Below are 22,922 nucleotides of genomic sequence, written 5' to 3' on the forward strand. Positions count from 1 at the left end.
TCAGTTTATTCCTGATAATTAGGCTTTTGCTGCTTTGTTGTAAACTGCAGTTCTGAGCTTAATGTTTGCTACTTGGAGTACCTAACTTTCTCTTAAATGGCAGGATGAAGTAAAAAGAACAGGAGAAACAGGTGTTGAAGAAACAATCTTAGAGGGTCACCTTGGAGTAACAAAAGAATTGTTAGCGTTCCAGACACCTGAGAAGAAATACCATATTGGTTGTGAAAAAGGAGGTGCTAATCTCATTAAAGTAAGTTCAAGTTTTTTGATCTCTGGAGGGATTTTTTTTGTCTTTATGAGATTTTAGGGTTGGCTTTTTTGGGGGGAAGGGATGGATTTTGGGGTTTTTTTGTTGTTTGTTTTACCTATAAATAAGTAAAAAGAAGCTTCACATCTTGTGGGCTGTATCCATAAAAATGCTTTAGATTGGAGCTTAATGTTTTCTTTTAAAATAATTTTTTAAATTGCATGTTTTATTCATAAGGTGTGTTTAACATTCTCATTCTTACTGTATTTCAGTACTTGACAAACATCACACATAGTGAGCTAGATACAGGATAGTCCTTTACAGGACTGCTTTCCTTCATTCCCCCTGTAATGTCTTTCCTGCACATGTTCTTAATTAGTGTTATTAATGCTTAGGGCAGGTTTGAACAAATGCATCACATCTGAGCATCTCTAATAACACATGTTTTCTTAGTACCTCTAATATTATAGAGCAGGAGTATTGTTTTTTCAGCACTAATTGGTGAAGAGCTTTATAGATAATACTGGTTTTGCAAAAGAAATTTTTAACCAATCAAGAGCAGTCCAGATGTATTTTTAACTTTCATGGGGAGGTGGGTTTGCAGGGAACCACTTTAGAATGGAGTTCTTGTGTTCTAAATTTAAAAGCTTATTGTGGTATTGGCCTCAATTTTGATGCTTGTTTTTTTCTTTCTAAGTACCCTTCTGGTTCTCAGACATTCATTTATGTAATAACTCTTATTCTCTTAGAAAATAACTCCATGGTAACAGATGATTTATTGTCTTTTTTTCAGGAGTTGATAGATGATTTCATCTTTCCAGCATCCAATGTTTATCTACAGTACATGAGAAATGGAGAATTGCCTGCTGAGCAGGCCATACCAGTCTGTAGTTCACCAGCTACTATTAATGCTGGCTTTGAGCTCCTCGTTGCACTAGCAGTTGGATGTGTGCGAAATCTCAAGCAGATAGTAGACACGTTGACTGAAATGTATTACATAGGTACAGCAATCACTAGTATGTAATACTTTTAATTATCTATTTTCTACTCTTTAATGTATATAACACATATAGGTTTTGTTTATATTATCCACTGAACCAAATGCTGAGTGTTTTAGTTCATGGTTTGTTTGTGGCTGCTTTTAACGTTGCAAAATCGGTTTGCCAGTGTAGCCTTTATTTGTTTTTCTTTATGCAGTAAATGTACTGACTTGCATTCCATGGTTGCATCCAAATTCCAGCCCCAGTCGCTTGCACAGCCTGACCCTTCTTGTCCCAGTCTCTGCCTGCTCCCCTTTGTCCATACCAGCTCCCAAGAACTTCATTCTGTCTGTATCTTCTACTTCTGTCTCATCATTTCATGCTCTTGCTAACCAATCCCAGAGCCTCACCAGGTGTCTTCAGTTTAGTTTTAGAGCCAGTCTCTTGGTTGCTCACCGAGTTGTCATCATTGTCCACAGACAGACACAGGTCCTCTGTCCTGCTTCTCTCTTTGGTTCTGAACTCATTCTCTGCTTGTCACAGTCATTTTTCAGGCTCTGTTTTGGCCTTGTCTCAGTACAGCTCTGCACTGAAAGAATTTTCTCCCTCTTACTGGAGAAAGATTCTAGTGATTGCAGTCTGTTCAAAAACTTGCAAGTGTTAGTGCTTCAAAAGCCAACAGTCAAGTGAAACTTGGGCTGATTTCCACAAGGATGGCAAAAGGCTTGTTTTAAGCATAGATTATTGTTGTCATAAAAAGTATTTCATAGTGTATTTTCTCCAGCCCTAAATGGACACTGGAATCATTCTGCTGTAATATTAACCAGGAAAGGGTAAAAAAAAATCAACAGCCACCAAACAAAATCCAAACACCATCAAACCAAGGAAACCCAAGCTCATATGGTGAGAAAGGCTGGGAGAGTTGGAGTTGTTCAGCCTAGAGAAGGGAAGACCCCAGGGGTACCTTATTGTGACCTTCATTACTTAAATGTGGCTTATAAGAAAGACAGAGAAGTTCTGTACCAGGGCCTGTAGTTACAGGACAAGAGCCAATGATTTTAAACTGACAGTAGATTTAGATTGGACACTAGGAAGAAATTCTTCACTATGAGAATGCTGAGACTCTGGAACAGATTGCCCAGTTGTGGATGCCTCTTCCCAGGAAGTGTTTCAGACCAGGTTGGATGTAGCCCTGAGCAGTCTGATCTTGTGGAAGATATCCTGGCCTATGGCAGGGGGTTGGACCTTTTTAAAGGTCCTTCCATCCCAAACCATTGTGTGATTTAACAGAATGTTTTAACTCACAGAGTTTAGCAAAACCACAAGCAACTAAAAATAGTATCCAAAAGGGGAAATAGGCCACTGCCTCTCAGAGTACTTTTGCTACCACCATTGCTTGAATGGTGCTATCAGTGAGTCACTTGAGGTTTTGCAGACTCTTCCTGTTCAGTTCCATCTCAGATGAATAAATTAAAAGGGCAGCTTTATCGTTTGCCCCTCTGCCTCATCCTTCTTTCTTCACCCGTTTCTATTGGAAAGTAGTGTATTTCTTATCATCTCACAATTAGGGGGATTTCATGGAGCATTCCCTTCCATTCAAGTGTTTGAAAAGCACAATAGAGCACCAGATCTCTGTGGTATGTCAGAAGAGAGAGCACATGTATGAACTGTGCATGCTTTGGGATTCATATACCAAATGTGCTTGTAAATAAATATGTGTGCTCTTTTATATCAGGATTTTTTGTGTTAAAACTGTAGAACAACAGGTTAGCTTAGGTGATCATAAATGTTCTTGAAGAGATGTGAGGGACCTGAGAAGGGAGACTCAGAAGGAAAAAATAAATATGACATTATATAGATAGCATTTACTAAAACTGTTTCCCATCTTTGAGGCTTAAGTGAAATACTGTAATTTTTTTAAGGACTGTAAATTTTTGAGAGTATTGTAGTTTTTTAAAGGCTTATCAATTGGTTATGTATTCTGTATTCGTTCAGCTGAATTCTTCAGATAAGAAACTTGCTGGTAGTGAGGGAAGACTTCTGTTTCATATATAAATAGACTGAATTTTTGCCTGACCACCTCTTTAGTTATGCAGTAGAAGAAAATGTTACAGTGTTAAAATTACAGATAAAACTGTCCTTCATAGGAGTTGTGTGTCAAGTTTAGCAATTCAGTTTTCTGATGGAACATTGTTTTGTATTAAATTGCAGTATGATTCAAACTAATAATAATTTTATGTAACTACCCTTTGTACTGCATTGATGTCCTCTTTATTTTATAACAGAGCAGTTTCCTGACCCCATTCTGCTGTTTTCTCTTAGCCTGTGAAGCACTCACAGAATGGGAATATCTGCCACCAGTTGGGCCTCGACCGCCAAAGGGATTTGTGGGACTGAAAAATGCTGGTGCCACTTGTTACATGAATTCTGTCATTCAGCAGCTGTACATGATTCCAGCCATCAGGAATGGGATTCTTGCAATTGAAGGCACAGGAAGTGATGTAGATGATGACATGTCTGGGGATGAAAAGCAGGACAATGAGGTAAATGTAATTATATAAAGTTACCTAATCTTTAAATTGTAATTCATTTTTTAATGAAAAGATTATGAAAAATTTAAGTTGCTAATCAATTTGATTTCCACTGATATCTGTGAGGAAAATAGGATATTTCATACTTGAATAGGTTCACTGCCAGAGGGATACTTCAGAAGATCCAGGTAGCAGGGTTTGCAAAATTCTTCCTCAGGTATTTCTACTGGAAAGCACTCTACCTTATTTCTGCCACCACAACTCTGTTAATGCTAACCAAAACAGTATTTGGTTTTTCAGCTGAGTATGAAACACCTTAGATTGTCACATTAAAAAAGGGATAAAACTAACTATGGGATGGCTACATGAAAGTGAATTGCATGAATTTTCTGCCTTTCAGAGCAATGTTGATCCACGAGATGATGTGTTTGGTTATCCACATCAGTATGAAGATAAACCAGCACTGAGCAAAACTGAAGATAGAAAAGAGTACAATATTGGAGTTTTGAGGCATCTCCAAGTAATTTTTGGCCATTTAGCAGCTTCCAGGCTACAGTACTATGTACCAAGAGGGTTTTGGAAACAGTTTAGGTAAGTAGAAAATTGAGTATTGATGTTTGTTCATTGGATCCCTGAAGTGCAAAAAAAAGCTAATCATAGTATAATAGCAATGATGTAAAGAGTAAATTAACAGAAGTTATGCACCTTTATCTGCACAACTGTAGATGTCTGTTAATAAACTAGAATTTAGTAAAGCAGGGTGGTTCTTTTGAATTTTAGCAGTTTTTAATAATGAGACTTTGAATTAAGTATGAAGTTGTACACAAGAGCCTGTTTTTACTTAACAGAAAGTGTCAGAGACAGAACAGCAGGTTGTATAGTATATCAAAAACCAGTAGTTTGGCTCTTTAAGGAGGAAGTGTTAGAAACTTGAGTAATATTTTTTTCAAAAAGAAGTTGTTGGCAAGCAAAACAAAAAATATTTGATAAAATGTGCTTTCATTTTCAGGCTCTGGGGTGAACCTGTAAATCTACGTGAACAACATGATGCTTTAGAATTCTTTAATTCTTTGGTGGACAGTTTAGATGAAGCTTTAAAAGCTTTGGGCCATCCAGCAATGTTAAGTAAAGTTTTAGGAGGGTCCTTTGCTGATCAGAAGATTTGTCAAGGATGCCCACATCGGTGAGTGTTGGAGATTTTAATCTTTTTTATAGAAAAACAACCTGTGCTTGTGTCCTTACAAAAGTAATTAGAGTCAAGAGTGGGCTGTTTGTGTGGGTTTTTTAAGCTAATAGATTTTGTTCTCTTATTTTTTCTATAGCTGAACATTAATTTGTCTACAAGTGTCTTGAAGTACTTGATCATTATTACTTCTAATTCATAGATTGTATGTGAAGCATTGTGTATTGATCAAGGCAGGAAAAGATTTTGCTTTTTCTTGTTAAAAGTGAAAACAATTATATGAACCAAATGCAATTTAGAAAATTTTAATACCTGGCCAACAATTGTTGCTATCTTTGGTTTTCCATAATGTGTATTCAGAGCTGAGCCAAGTAGGAATCTTCAGTTCCAATGAGTAAAACTGTTCATACTCACCATGTAACCTGCAATTAAAGGCAGTGGTGTAGAAAAGTCATCTTTTTCTTAAGGCTTCTGCTATAGGTAGCTTTAAATGTGAATAGTGGAATTCAGCTCTGTATAAGGTATGTAACAAACCAGCCAAATCAGACTGCAAGTCTGTAGCTCACTTGTTTCGATGATGGTTCTTAATGAAGGAATAGAACTTGGTACTGAAAAGTTGCAATTCCCCAGACTTTTTAATCTATCTCTCTTCTTGTGGTGGATGGTTAAAATTGCATGCAAAATTCAGGATAGCCTAATGATGAGCTTACTCATTTTTGCATTTGGCTTTTTTTTTTTTTATTATTGTGTTTATTTCTGTCACTATCAACTAAGAAGTTGACCTTCTTACTGTTCAGATCATGTGGGATTCTTTAACTGTACATGACTTTGTACATTGCCATTGCAAATTCTCTTTATTTTGAAAGCTGGCCATTTCCTTGAGCCTTCAGTTAGCAATTAAAACACTGGAAAAAATTATACAAATGGGTTTTATTCTGGTAATCTTGTAACTTTAATTAACCTAACGTATGAATAAGAAGAATTTGTAAAGTGAGCATGTCAGGTTTCATGGGTTACAGTGGGTGACTAGAAGTGAGTTGAGATACTGTGATTTTCCTGATTTTACTTTATATATAATGGGTAATGAAATGGCAGATCCAGACCAGAAGCAAACGTGAGTTATCACTCATTCCTGATATTATATCCTATCCTGAATATTTCCTGTGGCTTTGGAGCTCTACTGGATTTGCATAATGTTACTTATTAATAAAAATGTTACCTTGGTTGTAGTTTAGGGAGGAGAAAACTGATAGTAACTGAACTATGGATTTGTGTACGGCAAATTAACAGCCTTTCTGTATTTTTATTTTAAGTTATTTATTGGCTGAGTGAATATTGCTGTTGGTTGAACTGTTTCTAAATATTTATTTATTCAGCCTTTGAATGCTTGATTGCTTATCAAGGAAACAAGCCTTTCAGTGTTACACTGGAATAGATGTGGCTTTTAAAATTTATTCATCACTTCTTTATCTTTAAAAACAAAAAAATGCTTCCAGGATGTATCAACTGGTTGTGTCTCAAGTATTGCTGGTTCATTGCTAGAGATTTGTTTGTTGATTGTATTTAGAACACAGTGTCAAAGCCAGTCATAAACATTCAAAGAGGTTTTATGAAGGTGGTGATTCTGGGTCTTTTAGACAGAAAATAAAAAAGGCTTTTTGTTTGTTTTTTTTCTGAATTGGCATCTATTTTGAACTATTGTCTTTAGGTGTGATACAGTATTTGTGTTTATCAGTCTCATTCCTGACCATAAAAATACAGTTTGTGAATACTGTAATGTAACTGTAGGAAAACTGCAGTGAAAAGGAGTTCAGTTCTTTCACTGCTTACACACTGTAGCATGTGTAAAATATAAAAAGTTGAACACATTCCTACCTTTCTCACACATTTACTTGTTCATTGCTAGGTACGAGTGTGAGGAGTCCTTCACAACTCTGAATGTAGATATAAGGAATCACCAAAACCTTCTTGATTCTTTGGAACAGTACGTCAAAGGAGATTTATTGGAAGGTGCAAATGCATATCATTGTGAAAAATGCAACAAAAAGGTAATGATTCCTTATATATTAAATTGTGTACAATTGGCATGTTACAGCTGTATAACTTGAGTCTTAGTTCATGTTTGGGGAGAAAAGTCATCCTTTCATTACTCAGTTTGGTATTTGGTGCCAAAATATGAATGGAGATTTGAGACCTGGTAACTGTTCATGTCCTTTTTTAGGTGGATACAGTGAAACGCTTGTTGATTAAGAAGTTGCCTCCAGTTCTTGCAATCCAGTTGAAACGATTTGATTATGACTGGGAAAGGGAATGTGCAATCAAATTCAATGATTATTTTGAATTTCCACGAGAACTGGACATGGAGCCTTACACAGTGGCAGGTGTAGCAAAATTGGAAGGGGATGACGTGAATCCTGAAAATCAGATAATACAAAATGAGCAGTCAGAAAATGAACACTGTGGGAGCACAAAATACAGACTCGTGGGTGTACTCGTGCACAGCGGCCAGGCCAGCGGCGGGCATTACTACTCCTACATTATCCAGAGGAATGGTGGAGATGGTGAGAAGAACCGGTGGTACAAATTTGATGATGGAGATGTGACAGAGTGTAAAATGGATGACGATGAAGAGATGAAAAATCAGTGTTTTGGGGGAGAGTACATGGGCGAAGTGTTTGATCACATGATGAAGCGAATGTCCTACAGGCGCCAGAAGAGGTGGTGGAATGCTTACATTCTTTTTTATGAACGCATGGACACGATAGACAAAGACAATGAACTAATAAAATATATTTCAGAAATTACTATCACCACTAAACCCCACCAGATTAAAATGCCCTCAGCCATCGAGCGAAGCGTGCGGAAGCAGAACGTGCAGTTCATGCACAATCGGATGCAGTACAGCCTGGAGTATTTCCAGTTCATAAAGAAGTTGCTTACTTGTAATAGTGTCTACCTAAACCCTCCTCCAGGTTAGTATGGTAGTGTGAGAATTATAGGTTCATTTCTTGCAAGAAAAGTTTTGGTTTGTGTAGCCAAGGATTTATCTAGCCAGTGAAAAATTGGTGTATCCTGCTTTGAATACTGCAGTTAAATACCTCTTGTTGAGTTGTTCATCAATGATGACTTGCCAGAATATTTAGCAGAAAAATACTTTGATAAACTATCAGCTGTTACTCAGTTGATGTACTAAATCAGAAACTCAAGTTTGAGGGCTCTTTTGTTGAAAACAGTTCCCAAAGGTGAGATGTTAAATTTGTAAAAGATATATGTTAGCCTCCAGTTACCTATATTAAAGCTTACATTTTCAAATTATACAATGTAGAAGCTAGAGGCTGTTTTGATCAAGTTTCTTCTAAAACTGGAACACCATGCCAGACAAAACGGTAATCTGCAATCAGTTAAATTATTAAAAATTGCTTTTACTTTGTCTACATGTGAGTATTCTGATTTTTCTTTAGGACAAGATCATCTGTTGCCTGAAGCAGAAGAAATAACTATGATTAGTATTCAGCTTGCTGCTAGATTTCTCTTCACCACAGGATTTCATACAAAGAAAATAGTCCGTGGCCCTGCTAGTGATTGGTATTTTGTCTTTTAACAACAATTACAATTTTGGAAGTTTGATGTCTGTTAAAAGATCCCATTTAGTTACATGGTGAAGGTGCACATGGGAAGAGGGGGAAATTTGAGTAGGAAATACTGGGAAGAATTTGAGCCTTGAAATATCCTGGTGATCTGAACTGCTTCAAATTTCGTTTTGAAACAGAGCTTAGCTCTGTCTTTTTGTCTGTCTTTTAAAAAGAGTAAAAGAATTGAAGCTGTCACTAGCATAGAACTAACAGGTTATGTTTTCTGACAAATTGAGAATGGTTTTTACATTGTTTTAGTAGTTTTAAACAAAGCTCTTTACAAGTCATTGTTGCAGCTTATATTTGAATTCTCTTTATGAAATGTATGTAGTCTCTGAGACACTGTTGGCAGAGTACTTCATGTTCATTGCTATGGGGCCTGTAATTCAAATCCACACTGTGACAAACAGTCCTATTTTAGTTGTTTTAGTCCTTCAGCTGGGTTATTCTCTGCTAGGGAGAGGAGTGTGGGTTACTACTGGTCAGATTGGAGAGAAAATCTGGTATTCACGGCCAGTAGTTTACCAGGTACTAGTAAGTAGTTGTGTAATGATGGCAAGTTCATACCCCCAACAGCAACTTCCAGAGTAGCTTAAGTTACACATTTTAATTTGAGAGATCAAGAAGAGTTCAAATCTGCTGGTGAAAGGACAGGGTAATGCAAGGCCCTCTCTGAAACAAATATTTTAGTCTTTGGGTATTGGTTTTTCATTTTGTGGGTTTTTTTAAAGATCTGTAAATGAGACCATAAATTCTTGTTAGGTTACAGATTTAGTTGTGTGTTGTACACAGTTATGAAGTCCACCTGTGTTCTCTACTGCTCACCCTCTCCTTCAGTTCCAGTATAGAGAGGATGGTGGCTGCCAAAATAGGACCTGCTTTGAGGACCTGCTTAGGGAGTGTAATGCTATCTTAATTCTTATAGGTGATAGAAGTAAAATGTTAGTTTTTCAATTGAAGGATATCTTTCATTTCTGATTGCTTGTAAAAGTATGACTATAAGAACTACAATTGTCTGATTAGAATAATTTTGTAAACAAAAATGTTTGGGGATCACCTTTAACACATATTTTCTTCAAACTCTGCAAAAGAACTTGTCTGCCAGAATTCACTAAAAATTCTTCCTTTGATCACAACTGTGTCATTCTCCTGTTTCAGGTATGATGCCCTGTGCATCCTGCTCCGTCACAGCAAGAATGTACGCTTTTGGTTTGCACACAACGTCCTTTTTAATGTTTCAAACCGCTTCTCTGAGTATCTCCTGGAATGCCCCAGTGCAGAAGTGAGGGGTGCATTTGCAAAACTTATAGTATTTATTGCACATTTTTCATTGCAAGACGGACCATGTCAATCACCTTTTGCCTCTCCTGGACCTTCCAGTCAGGTATTTAATTTTCTAATGAAAAGCTTTTGAAACTTATTATTATTTCTGCATTGTAAGTATTGTAAAGTTAACTCTGGAGCAGATGCATCAGTGTTGGCTAGAAAGCTGTGCAGCCCATTTTGCATTACGAAACAGGATGTAACTCAACCAGCTAGAGAGTTGCTGTCAAGGGTTCAGTTTCTCCTCATTTGTAATTCTCTCCGAAGGCTCAGTGGGAGCTTTGAGCTGGGAGTGTGAAATAGGGAAAAAAAAGCAGTGGCTATTTTAGTGAAGTAATGTCTAGGGAAGTGAACCCTTGTTTTCATTCAGAACTGTAAAACAAACAACCCCCACAAATAAACAAACACACTAAGCTGAAAACCTGCAGGAGTTCCCTAAATTTTAATCCCATGTATCTTGCAACAGTAAAATTGTCAAGAATTGTAACTTAGTGTAGGAGTAGACAGTGAATTGCCTGATTTTACACACTTGGAATTGACAAGCAATAACAAAAAAGTCTTACATCTTACTATGATGTTTGTGACAACAGTGTTTTTATTGGGACTCTATTAAAAAAGATCCAGCTTTTTGAGCCTTTGATTTACCATGTTTTAATGCCCTTTTTGCTTACATGGTCTCACTTACCTTCTCAGAATGTTTTCGCTACTGTGTCCAGCAAAAGAATTTGTTAACAATACAGTTAAAGCTCCATAAGCTTAGGAAATGGTCTGTGTTGCAAGGTATTTGAGATGCATCTGTAGAGGTGATTTGGTTGTCTTAGTCTATAAAGTTAACAGTGGAATTGCATGTGTATTTCTTGAGTATTTATACCTATCTGCTATTGAAAAAAAAGCCTAGATGAAAGTTTCTTTAGCTGCATAATTTCTTTGACTGACACAGTAGTGAGTGATGGGAGTCTTGCTCCCTGTCTGTGTCTTTTTCTCTGTGTGAGACAGAGGAGATTGACCAGCTACTGGTACTTTGGAGCTTGTATAAATCCCATACCTTTTAACCAATTCTGTTTTCTGTCATAGTAAAAAGTAGAAACTAAATAAAGATATGATAGATTCAGCCACTAACACTAGAACTTTTTTTTCTGTTTCTGTAGGCTTATGATAACTTAAGTTTGAGTGATCACTTACTGAGGGCGGTACTGAATCTTCTAAGAAGGGAAGTATCCGAGCACGGGCGCCACTTGCAGCAGTATTTTAACCTGTTTGTGATGTATGCCAATCTAGGTAAGCAAATTGCTTTTACTGATCAGCTGTAATAAAATGGGGCTTTATTGATGATCTAGTTACAGAGATAACAGCAGGAGGATCCAGTTTTCCATCCTTAGGCAGATTATTATAGTTATATGTCATATAAATGCTCCCTAGCATCTGTGTTCTTCCTCTTTGGAGTTTGGGGCTTCAGTCCATGGAAGATAAAGATGAGAAGCTTGGAGCAGTAGAACAGTGTCCTGCTGAGAAAGGGTAGAGGTGAAATTTTGTAAAATACTAGACCATTGCTGTTTATCAGCTCATGGAGAAGTAGACAATTTTAAAGGAATTTAATTTCCTATCTCTAAAATTAATCTAGACAATTGTGCTAATTTAATTACACCTGTGATGTGTGTTGCTTTCATATACTTTGCCTACCAAAGCATTCTCTGTCTGGCAGGTTTGTGTAATGACCCCACAGTGGAAATAGTGTCATGGCAGAGAAGGGAGATGGAATTCTTCTGCTCCAACTTCTCTTTTCTTCCTCAGTAGCTTTTATAGTCAGTGCAGTTCTGAGTAGGAGAGCACTCAGAGGCCAGATAGAAAAATATAGTTTTATTTGTGGGTCTGATAGTTATAACAGTCTACCCTGCAGAGATAAACCTGGAAATACTAATACAATAAGCAGTTATCCTTGTCTTACTACTGTTTCCTGAAGACTTCTGTCTGGATGTAGAGTTCATTCAGCAAAAACCACAGTAATATCATTCCTGCATTCTCTGAAAGATATTAAATTGTATGACATTTTGAGAAATCAAATAATAGATTGTTCACATCAAAGCAAGAGGTCAGTTCTACAGAGGATGCAACTACCAAACTATCTAGCATAATCAGAAAAAATGCCATTAAAAAGGCATTTACACTGCTCATCAGAAAAATGGAAGGTAAGATCTAGTTATATTTCAGAATAAGAGAGGACTTGGAAAATCATTACTTTAAAGCAAAATAAGAAACAGAATGCAAGAAATGATGTAGTGAATTTCCTGGTGAGTACTTGCATAGCACATGCTAGGCATTCTTGCAGTAAAACCAGGTGTAGGTTTGGATGTTTTGGTTGGTTGGGGTTTTGCAGGTTTTCTTATTTATTTTGTCACTTAATTTACATTTATTACATTGTGACACAGTTAAAAATGCCTTAAGTTTGTGACTGATGTATCTAGACCATGATAGAGAAATAACAACATACATTGTGAAGGTTATTTTTCCTATCCTGAGTCTTACAATAAAAGGATTAATTTATTGTCCAAAAGACTGCTCTGAGGCTTTGCTATTAACACAGATGCTACTTGTGAGTTGTTTAAGTGCCAGCGAGCACTGTGAAAAAATTGTAGTAATTTGCAACTCTCCTTCTATGTGATTTTTCATCTGTATGTAATTTTCTTGTGCATCTTTATTGATTTGATTATTTTTTCCCTGGAAGATATAAATAAGGATTTAATAGAATCCAAGAACAAAAAAGTTGCTAGTCATGTAAACTCTTGTCGTTTTTCTTTTAAAAAAATCCTAAAAATATTTTCAGTGCCAGAAACAAAATTTTTTGTTTCCTCCCTGCCCCATAAAGGTGTAGCAGAGAAGACACAACTTCTGAAACTAAATGTTCCTGCAACCTTCATGCTTGTGGCTCTGGATGAAGGTCCAGGCCCTCCAATTAAGTACCAGTATGCAGAGCTGGGGAAGCTGTACACCGTGGTGTCACAGCTGATCCGCTGTTGCAACGTCTCCTCGAGGATGCAGTCTTCTATCAATGGTACAGTGAATTTAAACTTTGCTTTAGATCCACTGACTACATCAGGAAATGTCTTTTTGTGCATGTTTAGCTATTATTTATAAAGTGGATCAGCTGGAAAAGTGTTTACCTTTTTAGCAGCTCCTTTCGTTTAAAGAAACAAATCTGTTTGTCATAAACAAAACTAGTTTCTTATACTAAAAAGACCAAGACAGAAATCTGTTCTGTATTTTATGCCACTTGACATATTCCTTAAAAATGCAGGGAAATAATAAGTAAAGTAGGAGGCTGTTCATTAAAAAATAATAATGCTTTTAGAATAGTTTAAGCCCATTGTAAAGAATTATCCAAAGATGTTTTTATCCTGAGTAGGTGATAAGAAAATAGACTACAGAAATAATCTGTACAGGAAATACACCACAGCAGGTTTGAGGTAACTGATAGTGCTTACCACTGAAGAGATGTTTCATTGTTTTGGGTAGCTCTTGAATATGATTTGATGCTCGTTCACACTCAAGACAGCAAACAGAAGCCAGTGCTTCAATTTATAAAAGATAAAGCATCAGCTAGAAATTGATTAACCACAGTGTAAATCGTTAACATTTCCAGTAGCTGAATAGAGTGCAGTTATTTTTGAGGAATGGTGACAGGGTATTGGGCCATGTGGACTTTATAGCCTGTATATGTACACATTCTGTTAAGCATATTTTAGAAAACCTAATTAGAAATCTGTAGAGAAGCTATTTAATGGCAAACTCATTACAGCTTGATGTGTCAGGCTATAAAGTCAATAGGCTAGACTATGCTATAGTGAGATTAATGAACTGAAAATTTTACTGGGCTGTAATAAGCTTCAAAATCATATGGCAATTTTGGTTGGATTTTTTTCTAGTGAATTTCTTGAACCTTAAAGTGAAATGATACTTTAGTTGTGAAAAATGGTTGTATGTTCACTGTATTCATAATATTGTACTAAAAAAGATTATTTATATAAACTTTACTTTGACTACTAATTATGATTACTATTTGCATAATAAAGTGGGTTTTTTGCTTCAGCTTATGAAGCTAGAAAAGTTTTCCCTAGTCTTCTGGACATCTTCAAACAATAATTCAAAATACTGCTAAATTTAGAAACATCAGGAGCAAATCAACATTCTTTCAGTACACAAAACAAAGCTGACTAAATAAGATACATTAATTAGAAAAGTATATTTATTCTCTACACTCCAGATATTCACATGGGACTGTTTTAACATAGATATTCCTCTAAACACTTCTGCATTGTCTTGTGAAGTAAACAGATGTTGTATCCTTAAAACATGACTTAGTCTGTGTTGCACAAGCAGTGAAGTAGATAAATGCAGGAGATAAGAGGATTTCTCTGAATCTCAGTGATTTCTCCTCTTGCATGGGAACGTGTCTCCAGCTGTTCTGCTTTGATTGTCACTGCATAATCTTATCAGAGAGGGAGAAGTAGCTCTCTCAGGCAGCAAACCTCAAGCCTCATGAACATAAAAAAGAAAGTCAGCTGCTAAGGAGAGTTTATGTTTTTTTCTCCATCAGTGTTTTTTGATGAGTTAGTCCAGTGTATTCTGGAGTATCTACACTGCAGGTACTTCAGCACCTTTTAACTCTGTAATAAATATTTGTTCCAGGTAATCCCCCACTTGCCAACCCTTATGGTGATCCTAATTTATCTCAACCCATAATGGCACTTCAGCAGAATGTAGCAGACATTCTGTTTGTGAGAACTAGTTATGTTAAGAAAATTATTGAAGATTGCAGCAACTCTGAAGAGACCATCAAGTTGCTTCGTTTCTGCTGTTGGGAGAATCCTCAGTTCTCTTCCACAGTCCTCAGTGAACTACTTTGGCAGGTAAAAATAAAAGGCTAGGAGGAAAATGGGAATAAAGATATGGTTGATTCTGCATTTATATGTAAGAATGTTGTATTAAATACTGAATAGGTACTTGGTAAATAAACTTTCCTCATGAAGACATCTTCTGTCAGTATTTACAGTCTTAGGTCTGTACATCACACTGGAAGTGCTGTGGGAAGTGCTTTATGAATTTAGGGAAGCAACCAACCTTTGACAAGTCAGGAATGATGTGTTAAGGGTGGAAAGTAGGCTGAGGTGATCTTTGTGTATTTCAAGAGCATCTGCTAAAACTTTGTCATTATCCATAAAAGAGATTTGTAGATGACATGGGAAGTTGGAAGTTTCCTAAGATGTCTCTTGTATTCATTTCAAGTTTGTTCGTAAGGTTTTTTTACAAGTCTGCAGAACATACTTGGCTTCAGACTCTCTTATATTTCCATTTTAACCTCTGTAAGGTCAGTTACATTTTTCCACTCCAAATGAAATCCTTTATTTCTGGTAGCCCATCTTTATATTTGCACTTTTTTTTTTTCATGTGACATCACACTTTTCTATGTCCCTTTGTTTAACACTTGAAAGAATAATCATAAAGATCACTTTATTGATACTTTTCTAGCCACGTATTTTACATTTTAGGATAACCTTTTAAGACAGCCTTTGTATATATTGCCTAAAAGTAACAATATCAATGAAAAGTGCCATTATTAAATTTTGCTTTTCTAAAGGTATTTTTAAGTTTCTTCAGCATATCATGCTTGGGGCTTCAGATCAGCTGTGTCAGAAATTCATAAACACTTTGTTCTTTACAGAACCTACCATATTTAAAAGCAAAGCAAATCAAATAAAATTGTAGTCCTCAAAAATCCTGACACAGCCAACACTTTCTAGAAAAGAAGTACTGTAAAAGAGGTATTGAAATATCCTTTGAATGACAGTAAACTTTGAATGAATTGTGTTCCTGTATTTCACTGTGTAAGCTGCCTGACTCAAGGAATGCTTTCTTGTGTTCTCTGCATCTTCACTTTTCAGGTTGCATATTCATATACATATGAGCTTCGACCTTATTTGGATCTGCTTCTGCAAATCCTGTTAATTGAGGACTCTTGGCAAACTCACAGGTCAGTGTTTACCTGTCCTTTCATAATTCAATATTGTTCTGTACAGATTCTTTTTCCAGTGGTTCCATTGTTAATCCTTTCACTAGGTTTGTTTTCAATAGGTATTAAATCAAAATTCACAAATAAAGCAATTTTTGTGGTTTTATCTGAAATTCTGAGATAAGTACGGTTTTTCACCTTCCTTACTATTGAGAAGTTTGCTATAAAGCCAGGATTTCTCACATACAAGAGAATGTGCTATTTAGGTTTATCTCAGTTGGTTTTACCAGTGAAGTGCTCAGATTAATTCATAGAAACATCCCCTTGAGGTGGGGCAGAGACAGCCTGGGCTTGCTCAGGAGCTCATCAGATGTAGGAGTGCTACCAAGACAGGCATGAAGGGTGAATGTGGGAGAAGAGAATATTTCACATGTAGGTATTCTCTGTGTGATCACCCTTCAAGAGAACTGTAGCTTCAGTGTATTACATATTAATCCAGTTTAAAACTTACTTTTTATATGTCTACAGAATAAGGCTTTTAAAAGTTATTAAAAATTGTAATTACTGCAAATACTATTTGTGAGAGTTTTTCAGAAGTTTAATATAAAAATAGTAGGTCAGATAACACAAATGTCATCAATGTGCTACCTGTCAGTGTTGCAAAATGTCAGTGTTTCATAATAAGCAGTTATAGGTAGTATGGGATTTACTAAATAATTTCCTACTGTGTCTCATAGGACATTTCAAGTACTGTGAGTGAGAGCACACTTTTTGGTTATTGGAGCTGACTCCTGTCCCTAGCTGTGGAAGCAGACTGCTCATTTAGGATGTTACCAATTGCCTGGGCTTATTTTAGGAGGGACTCAAATGAGATGGTCTGGCTTAACCACACTCCCAAGATATGATGACTGAGCTGTAGGGATTTTGTAATTTTCTTTATGGAATTTCCTATGCATATGTAATGAAGTTAGTTTATATTATCTTCTTGATAAACAAATAATTCCATGAGGTAAGTCCACAGAATGCTGGAGGTTGGGCATACTTTAGTACATATGAAGTAAAATAATGAATTTTAAGGGTTGAACTGCAGGTGAGAAATCATGGAAGTGGTTGTTGAGGATAATGCTGTGTTTGGAATAGCAGGATATGAAGGAGGTGTAATGTTGTGGTGTGGCTTCCCTGGAGAAGTGTATATCACTCCATGTTCCATTGCAGTGTCAGGTGCAGCACTGCTCTGTGGAATTGTGTTAGGTTTCCACAGATGATGTTAAATAGCCAGCTCCAGTCATCCACTGCTTCTTGCTGACACTTCTGGCCATAGCTTGAGCTACTTGCCTCTGCCCTATTCTTGGTTTTGCTGTGATAATCAGAGAGTTTTAATGGTCCTTGTCTTCTCTGTAAAAGAGCAAACAAACAAACAAAAAAACCCAGCAAACCCTAAACCCACCAAATCACAAAAAACCAGTGAAATTGTCCGTTGTAAATGGTGTCTTGTAACTCCTGGAAAACGAATGTGATCTGACCTTGGGCAGTGTGCATCCATCCCTTGGGGGCAACTTGTCCTCTGGTACTGCAAGATCACTGCTGCTGGCCCTTGGCATCAGACCCACTCTCTTAAATTTCTCTTAATTTGACAGGTTCAAGTACCAAGTTTGGAATGGTACAGGTGCCATTAAGTTAAATTAACTGAAGTAAAGCTCATCATTGCTTTACAGGTGGAGCTGGGCTATGAGGAAGGAGGGCAGTTGTTTTTGCTGCCATGAATGTAGCTGTGTGAGATGCCAGTGCCTCCTCTGACTTTTTTCCAAAGCCAGTGTATGTCAGTTCTCAGTTTTTGCACAATTTCAGGGTAGCAATTAATTCCTCTGCCTGGTTCAAGAGCAGAATGCACATAAACTGGGCTTAGTTGCAGGGAATGCCCAAGTCCCTTATCCCATGCACAAATATGTACCATTCATTGCCCTTTGAAGGAGCTGCATGTAAAAGAGTGTCTTTGAGAAGCATAATGACTGTAAGTAACCACTTGGTTGAGGATTTAACTGTTCCAATTCTTTAAGGACCTACTGGGTTGACAGGGCTGATTTGTAAATGCAGTAGATACTTTAATAATAAAATTAAACTGTTAAAGTTGATTTCTCTGACTAGAATTGATGATACTTGTATTTTTTATACATCTTGTTCAGTAATATGTATAGCATGTTTAGTAATTTTTAAACTAAGTTGTATATACAACATGCCAGGTTAATTTTCTGATATTAAAAAACCACCAGAACGTCAACCATCCCTTTTATAATTACATTGTATATAAAGCCTCAATTCAAATGCAAAAACTTCTTGACACTTAAAATTTTGTTGTTTTGGTTTGTTTTTTTCTAGGATTCACAATGCACTTAAGGGAATCCCAGATGACAGGGATGGACTCTTTGACACCATTCAGCGCTCGAAGAATCATTATCAGAAAAGAGCTTACCAGTGTATAAAGTGCATGGTAGCTCTCTTTGGCAACTGCCCTGTAGCTTACCAGATCCTTCAGGTGATACCTTTTTTTCTGTTTCTTGCTGCTTTTTTCCCACTTCTGTGTTCAAAAAAAACCCCAAAACAGACCCCACCATTTTTCATTTTTTAACATCTCAATTAAATTACAACTTCCATGGACAGCTCATTCGAGCCTTCTGTATGGGAAGGTCATTATAAGGAATTGAAAGCAATCTGGTTAAATTCACACTCATTTGGAGCTGTGATGCAGCTGCAGATCTGCAGACTTAATTTTGAACTTGAAGTTTTCTTTGGGGGAAAAAAGGGTGTTTTGTATTTCTTTTAAACAGTAGCAGATAAATTGAAGGTCTCTGACAGCTGATGTATAGGAAAGGAAAAATACTTCTGTTTCTAACAACGGTGGAAATAATTGTGAATTGTTCATTTTCCATCTGCAGAGCAATGGAGATTTGAAGAGAAAATGGACCTGGGCAGTGGAATGGCTTGGAGATGAGCTGGAGCGCAGACCGTACACGGGCAATCCCCAGTACACCTACAATAATTGGTCTCCACCAATACAGAGCAATGAAACATCAAATGGCTACTTCCTAGAGAGGTCACACAGTGCTAGAATGACTCTTGCAAAGGCTTGTGAACTCTGCCCAGAGGAGGTAAAGAATTCAATTATTTGGCTTTCAGTTAAGAAATTAAGTCTTCTGTAAATAATTTAGCAACACTCTCCACTCAATTAAGAAGCAATGCATTACATATATACTTTATAAATATGGATTTATATTTTTATTTTTCAGATTTTATTACTGTTCCTATAGACACCTGTCACTTAGAGAATTAGTAGTTTAAAATTGAAATTGGCCATTTGAAGTAGATTATGACTGAGTCTGTATTTCCAGTATTAGGTTGATTGAGGGAATTTTTATTTAGTACAATACAAGCTATAGGTGATGGGATGGGGTGGAATTTTTCTCTAAATGTCTAAAACATTAGCATGTCTGACACAATCACTTGCACATATGATTGATTTGGGCTAGAATAATTGTGATATGTTTTTAAAAAGTAAATTAAATGGGTTGTTTGAAACCTTAGGAACCAGATGATCCTGATGCCCCAGATGAACATGAGTCATCTCCACCTGAAGATGCCCCACTGTACCCCCATTCACCTGGTTCCCAGTATCAACAGGTAAAAGCTCTGAGTTGAACTATTTATTCAGAGTTTCTGGTTTGCTTTTTTTGGCATTTATGGTGACTTAAATAATAGGCATTTAGCCAGAAGCGTGTTATTGTCAAATACTGTGTTTAGAGGAGTAAAGATAAAGGTACACCTCCATTTCACCAGGAGCAGTTTCATCAGGGCTTTGGGTGAGAATTTTATCAGATCAGGGATTAATCATCCACAGAAAGAGCAGAGAGATTGATGCCATCACAGCCTAGTGCATACTGAATTTGATTCTGTAGTATTTATTGATATTGATAGTATTTTATGAGTTGTTTTCTTGTTTTCAAATATAAAATCAAGTCTCAAGGCCTGAATTTGGGTAACTGGAAGGCACTTGGAAAAAAGCAAATGGCCTTGTTGCCATGTAACTCATGCTATGAACACTGATCTCTAATCTTAAGTACATATAAAATCCAAATATGTTTTTATGTTAAATGACTTCTTTTTTAATACTTTCCACTGGAAAGCCAAATCTGGAAGAAATCATAACTAGGGTGTTCTTATTGAATTGACTAAATTATTACATCCCTCACTTAGTTGTCATTTTTTGTTCCAATTCATTCTGTATATTCCAAATCTGCTAATTTAATTTCCTTTCCTGCCCAAATCCATTTTCCCCTCCATCTTGCTTTCCTTACTTGATGTTCTCAGCAGAGCAGTTGGTAAGTCATGCAGATTTTCCCACTCCTTCCCGAGCTCCCAAGTTCAGACACATTCCATAACCTCACCATTGCCCTTGTCATGTGTTCACTTTCTTGCAAGAGACAGCATTTCTCACTAACACACACACACAATCCTCATTCTCTTGGTTTCTCCACAAACGAAAAACAGTAGATAAATAAGATGGTTCTGTTTGCCAGATCTGTGTGTGACTTTCTAAATTGGGACAGAGCTTCTGGTCTAGATTTCATTCAGTTCTGTAACATTGAGATTTCTCCCTTAAAAATTAAAGTATGCTGCATAAACACAGGTTTGCTTTTCGTGTTGTTTTAGAGAAAGGAGTCGAACTGGTTCAATCTGTTAATGAAGTATGTGCACGGTTTAATGTGGCAGCACATAGGCAACCTCTCTTGGTCTCCTTTTTTCCTTTCTTGCTGCTTTTGCTTTGCATGTAACTGTTTGTGATTCAAAAGCTGAGATTACTGTTTCAATTGATCCTTTTATCTTTACAAGTTGAAAGTTTGTTTCCTTTGTGTGTAACTTGGCAAGGTAAGTGAAAGGTGTGAATCAGGAGTGAAGCAGCTGGGTTGTGTGTTCATACTGATGTAGGTACATGAGACATTGGTGTGCTTGAGACTTTCCAGTGGTCTGAGTGGAAAGGGGGAAAGCAAGGAGTCGGGAGACAGTCCACAGGTTTAAATCCCTTTGAAATGTGTGTGCTTTGTTGCAGAATAACCACGTGCATGGACAGCCATATACGGGCCCGGCAGCACATCATATGAACAACCCTCAGCGAACTGGCCAACGAGCACAAGAAAACTACGAAGGCAGTGAAGAAGTTTCCCCGCCTCAGACAAAAGATTAGTGAAATGCACATAATCAATTAACTTGCTCCATCAAGACTGTGCACCCAGGCCTTACAGTCCAACTTTTCTCTGTGTCTGGCTAATATTTAAAACTAGAAAAACTATTCCTAATCAACATGGAGTGGAGAGTCTATTCACTGTCTTATCTGCAGAAAATTGCTGTCAATATATAACCCGCCTGCAGTGGAAAGTGTATAGTGTTTTGTAATAAATGGCCTGATGCTAATGTGTAAATGGCAAAGGTGTATATAGTATATTAATGTTTGACTGTTAATTCTTGAGCAAGAAACATTTTTTTTTTGTCTTGATGAGACTCACAGATCTACAAAAACAAAAAAATAATTTCTCGATATATCTGCTGCGCTCTGCAACCAGTGTTGCCTGCCTCACGGCAGTTGGATCAACTCCTTTACAAAAAAGCCTATCCATGTCAACCACAAAGATAGTTTCATGTTAATTCTTTGCCACTGGAGTCGATTTTACTATGAGCAACGTAATGGCTGGTAACCTTTTAATTATTTGGTTGATGTGGAAAATTGGTGATGTAACATTGTTTCTAGATCTTTTTTCATTGCCTTTTTCATTCTGGTATTAGGTTAATCACTTTGAAGCTATAGTTATGCTGTAACATTTAGCATGGCTTCACACCAAGTTAGTGTAGCCAATGAGGGGAAAAAAAAAAAACAAAAAAACAAACGTGACAGCAGTTGTCCCAATGTGACAACTGTATTGCTCAGAACTTTTTCTTCTTACACCTAGACTATAAAATGGGGAGGGAAAATGTGACAAACAAGTGGTTTTCAGTTTCACATATGTTCCTCACATCTGATGTTTGACAGTTCTCTCTCTGGGTGGGATAAAGAACACTTAGTTTTCAGTAATAGGAATTTAAAAGATTTAAAACAAATATGCAAAAATTTGCTATGCCAGGATGCCTGGAGCATAATAGACTGTATTTGGTGTGCTTGTTTTGTTTCTTTGGTAGAGCTTATTAGATAAACTTCTAACACTTTCCTTCTACTGCATCCCAGTGAAGTGGAAGTCAACAAAATCACAGAGTACTTGTGAGTGCCACTGCACCAAGTTAACTTGCTGGTTTTCTGCTCGTTCACAGTTCTACTTGAAAGCGAGAATTGTCTTAGCTCTTTATCCATTATACAGAAAATCTTAACATTAGAAGCAGGGTTTAAATATAAAAGAAACTACTGGTTAGTCAAATACAATTCTGAGGTATCTCTATTCCAGAATAAACATTTGTTTAAAGACTTAAAGAAACGCATCAGTAAATACTGTATTTAAATGAAAATTGGTAACTTGAATGTGTGTAATTTTTTTGGAACCTGTCTAAAAACCAAATACCCCTGCAAAACAGATACAGCCCACCCTATACTATTTAAATATTTTGCTGTTTTATTTTATAGAAATTATTTTGCTGAATTCACAAATAGAATTTGATTTAAGAAGAATGTTTTGTCCTGTGGTGTGTGTTGTTTTTTGGGGTTTTGTTTTTTAATGGACTGCACAGAAAGGTGAATTCTGTGCAGTGGCACTATGCTGAATTCTGGAACAACAGTCACATTGAGATTCTGTGCACAAAAAAAAAAATTTGGCCCTCAAGAATAAAATATTCAGGACAATTACACTGTAAAAGTTTCTTAATGTGATTTATCTTGTACTTTTTGTATGTTTTTATATATACATATATATATTTAAGAGCACAAGCTTGATGGTGTTTTTTACAAATGAGTTGATAGAAACAAAGTTGCTTATCAAATTAAAGGTCTG

General features: G+C 36.6%; 1 protein-coding gene across 2 annotated transcripts in view; it reads left to right on the forward strand.

Moving 5' to 3' along the window:
- Positions 1–22,603, forward strand: part of USP9X (ubiquitin specific peptidase 9 X-linked) — a 96,791-nt gene extending 74,188 nt beyond the window's left edge. The window contains exons 29-45 of one of the 2 annotated variants that reach the window (XM_079301966.1): positions 104–250; positions 1,041–1,263; positions 3,550–3,770; positions 4,159–4,349; positions 4,768–4,941; positions 6,848–6,989; positions 7,163–7,913; positions 8,403–8,526; positions 9,732–9,957; positions 11,045–11,174; positions 12,760–12,945; positions 14,580–14,800; positions 15,833–15,921; positions 18,277–18,433; positions 18,834–19,046; positions 19,480–19,575; positions 21,002–22,603. In XM_079301966.1, coding sequence (XP_079158092.1) covers positions 104–250; positions 1,041–1,263; positions 3,550–3,770; positions 4,159–4,349; positions 4,768–4,941; positions 6,848–6,989; positions 7,163–7,913; positions 8,403–8,526; positions 9,732–9,957; positions 11,045–11,174; positions 12,760–12,945; positions 14,580–14,800; positions 15,833–15,921; positions 18,277–18,433; positions 18,834–19,046; positions 19,480–19,575; positions 21,002–21,136 — 3,426 coding nt within the window. In that variant the 3' untranslated portion in view covers positions 21,137–22,603. The remainder of the gene's footprint in view (positions 1–103; positions 251–1,040; positions 1,264–3,549; positions 3,771–4,158; positions 4,350–4,767; positions 4,942–6,847; positions 6,990–7,162; positions 7,914–8,402; positions 8,527–9,731; positions 9,958–11,044; positions 11,175–12,759; positions 12,946–14,579; positions 14,801–15,832; positions 15,922–18,276; positions 18,434–18,833; positions 19,047–19,479; positions 19,576–21,001) is intronic. The other variant, XM_079301967.1, reaches the window with a different exon arrangement.
- The last annotated feature ends 319 nt before the right edge of the window (positions 22,604–22,922 follow it).

This window comes from Erithacus rubecula (assembly GCF_903797595.1).
Source record: "Erithacus rubecula genome assembly, chromosome: 1".
Classification (NCBI taxonomy): Eukaryota; Metazoa; Chordata; class Aves; order Passeriformes; family Muscicapidae; genus Erithacus; species Erithacus rubecula.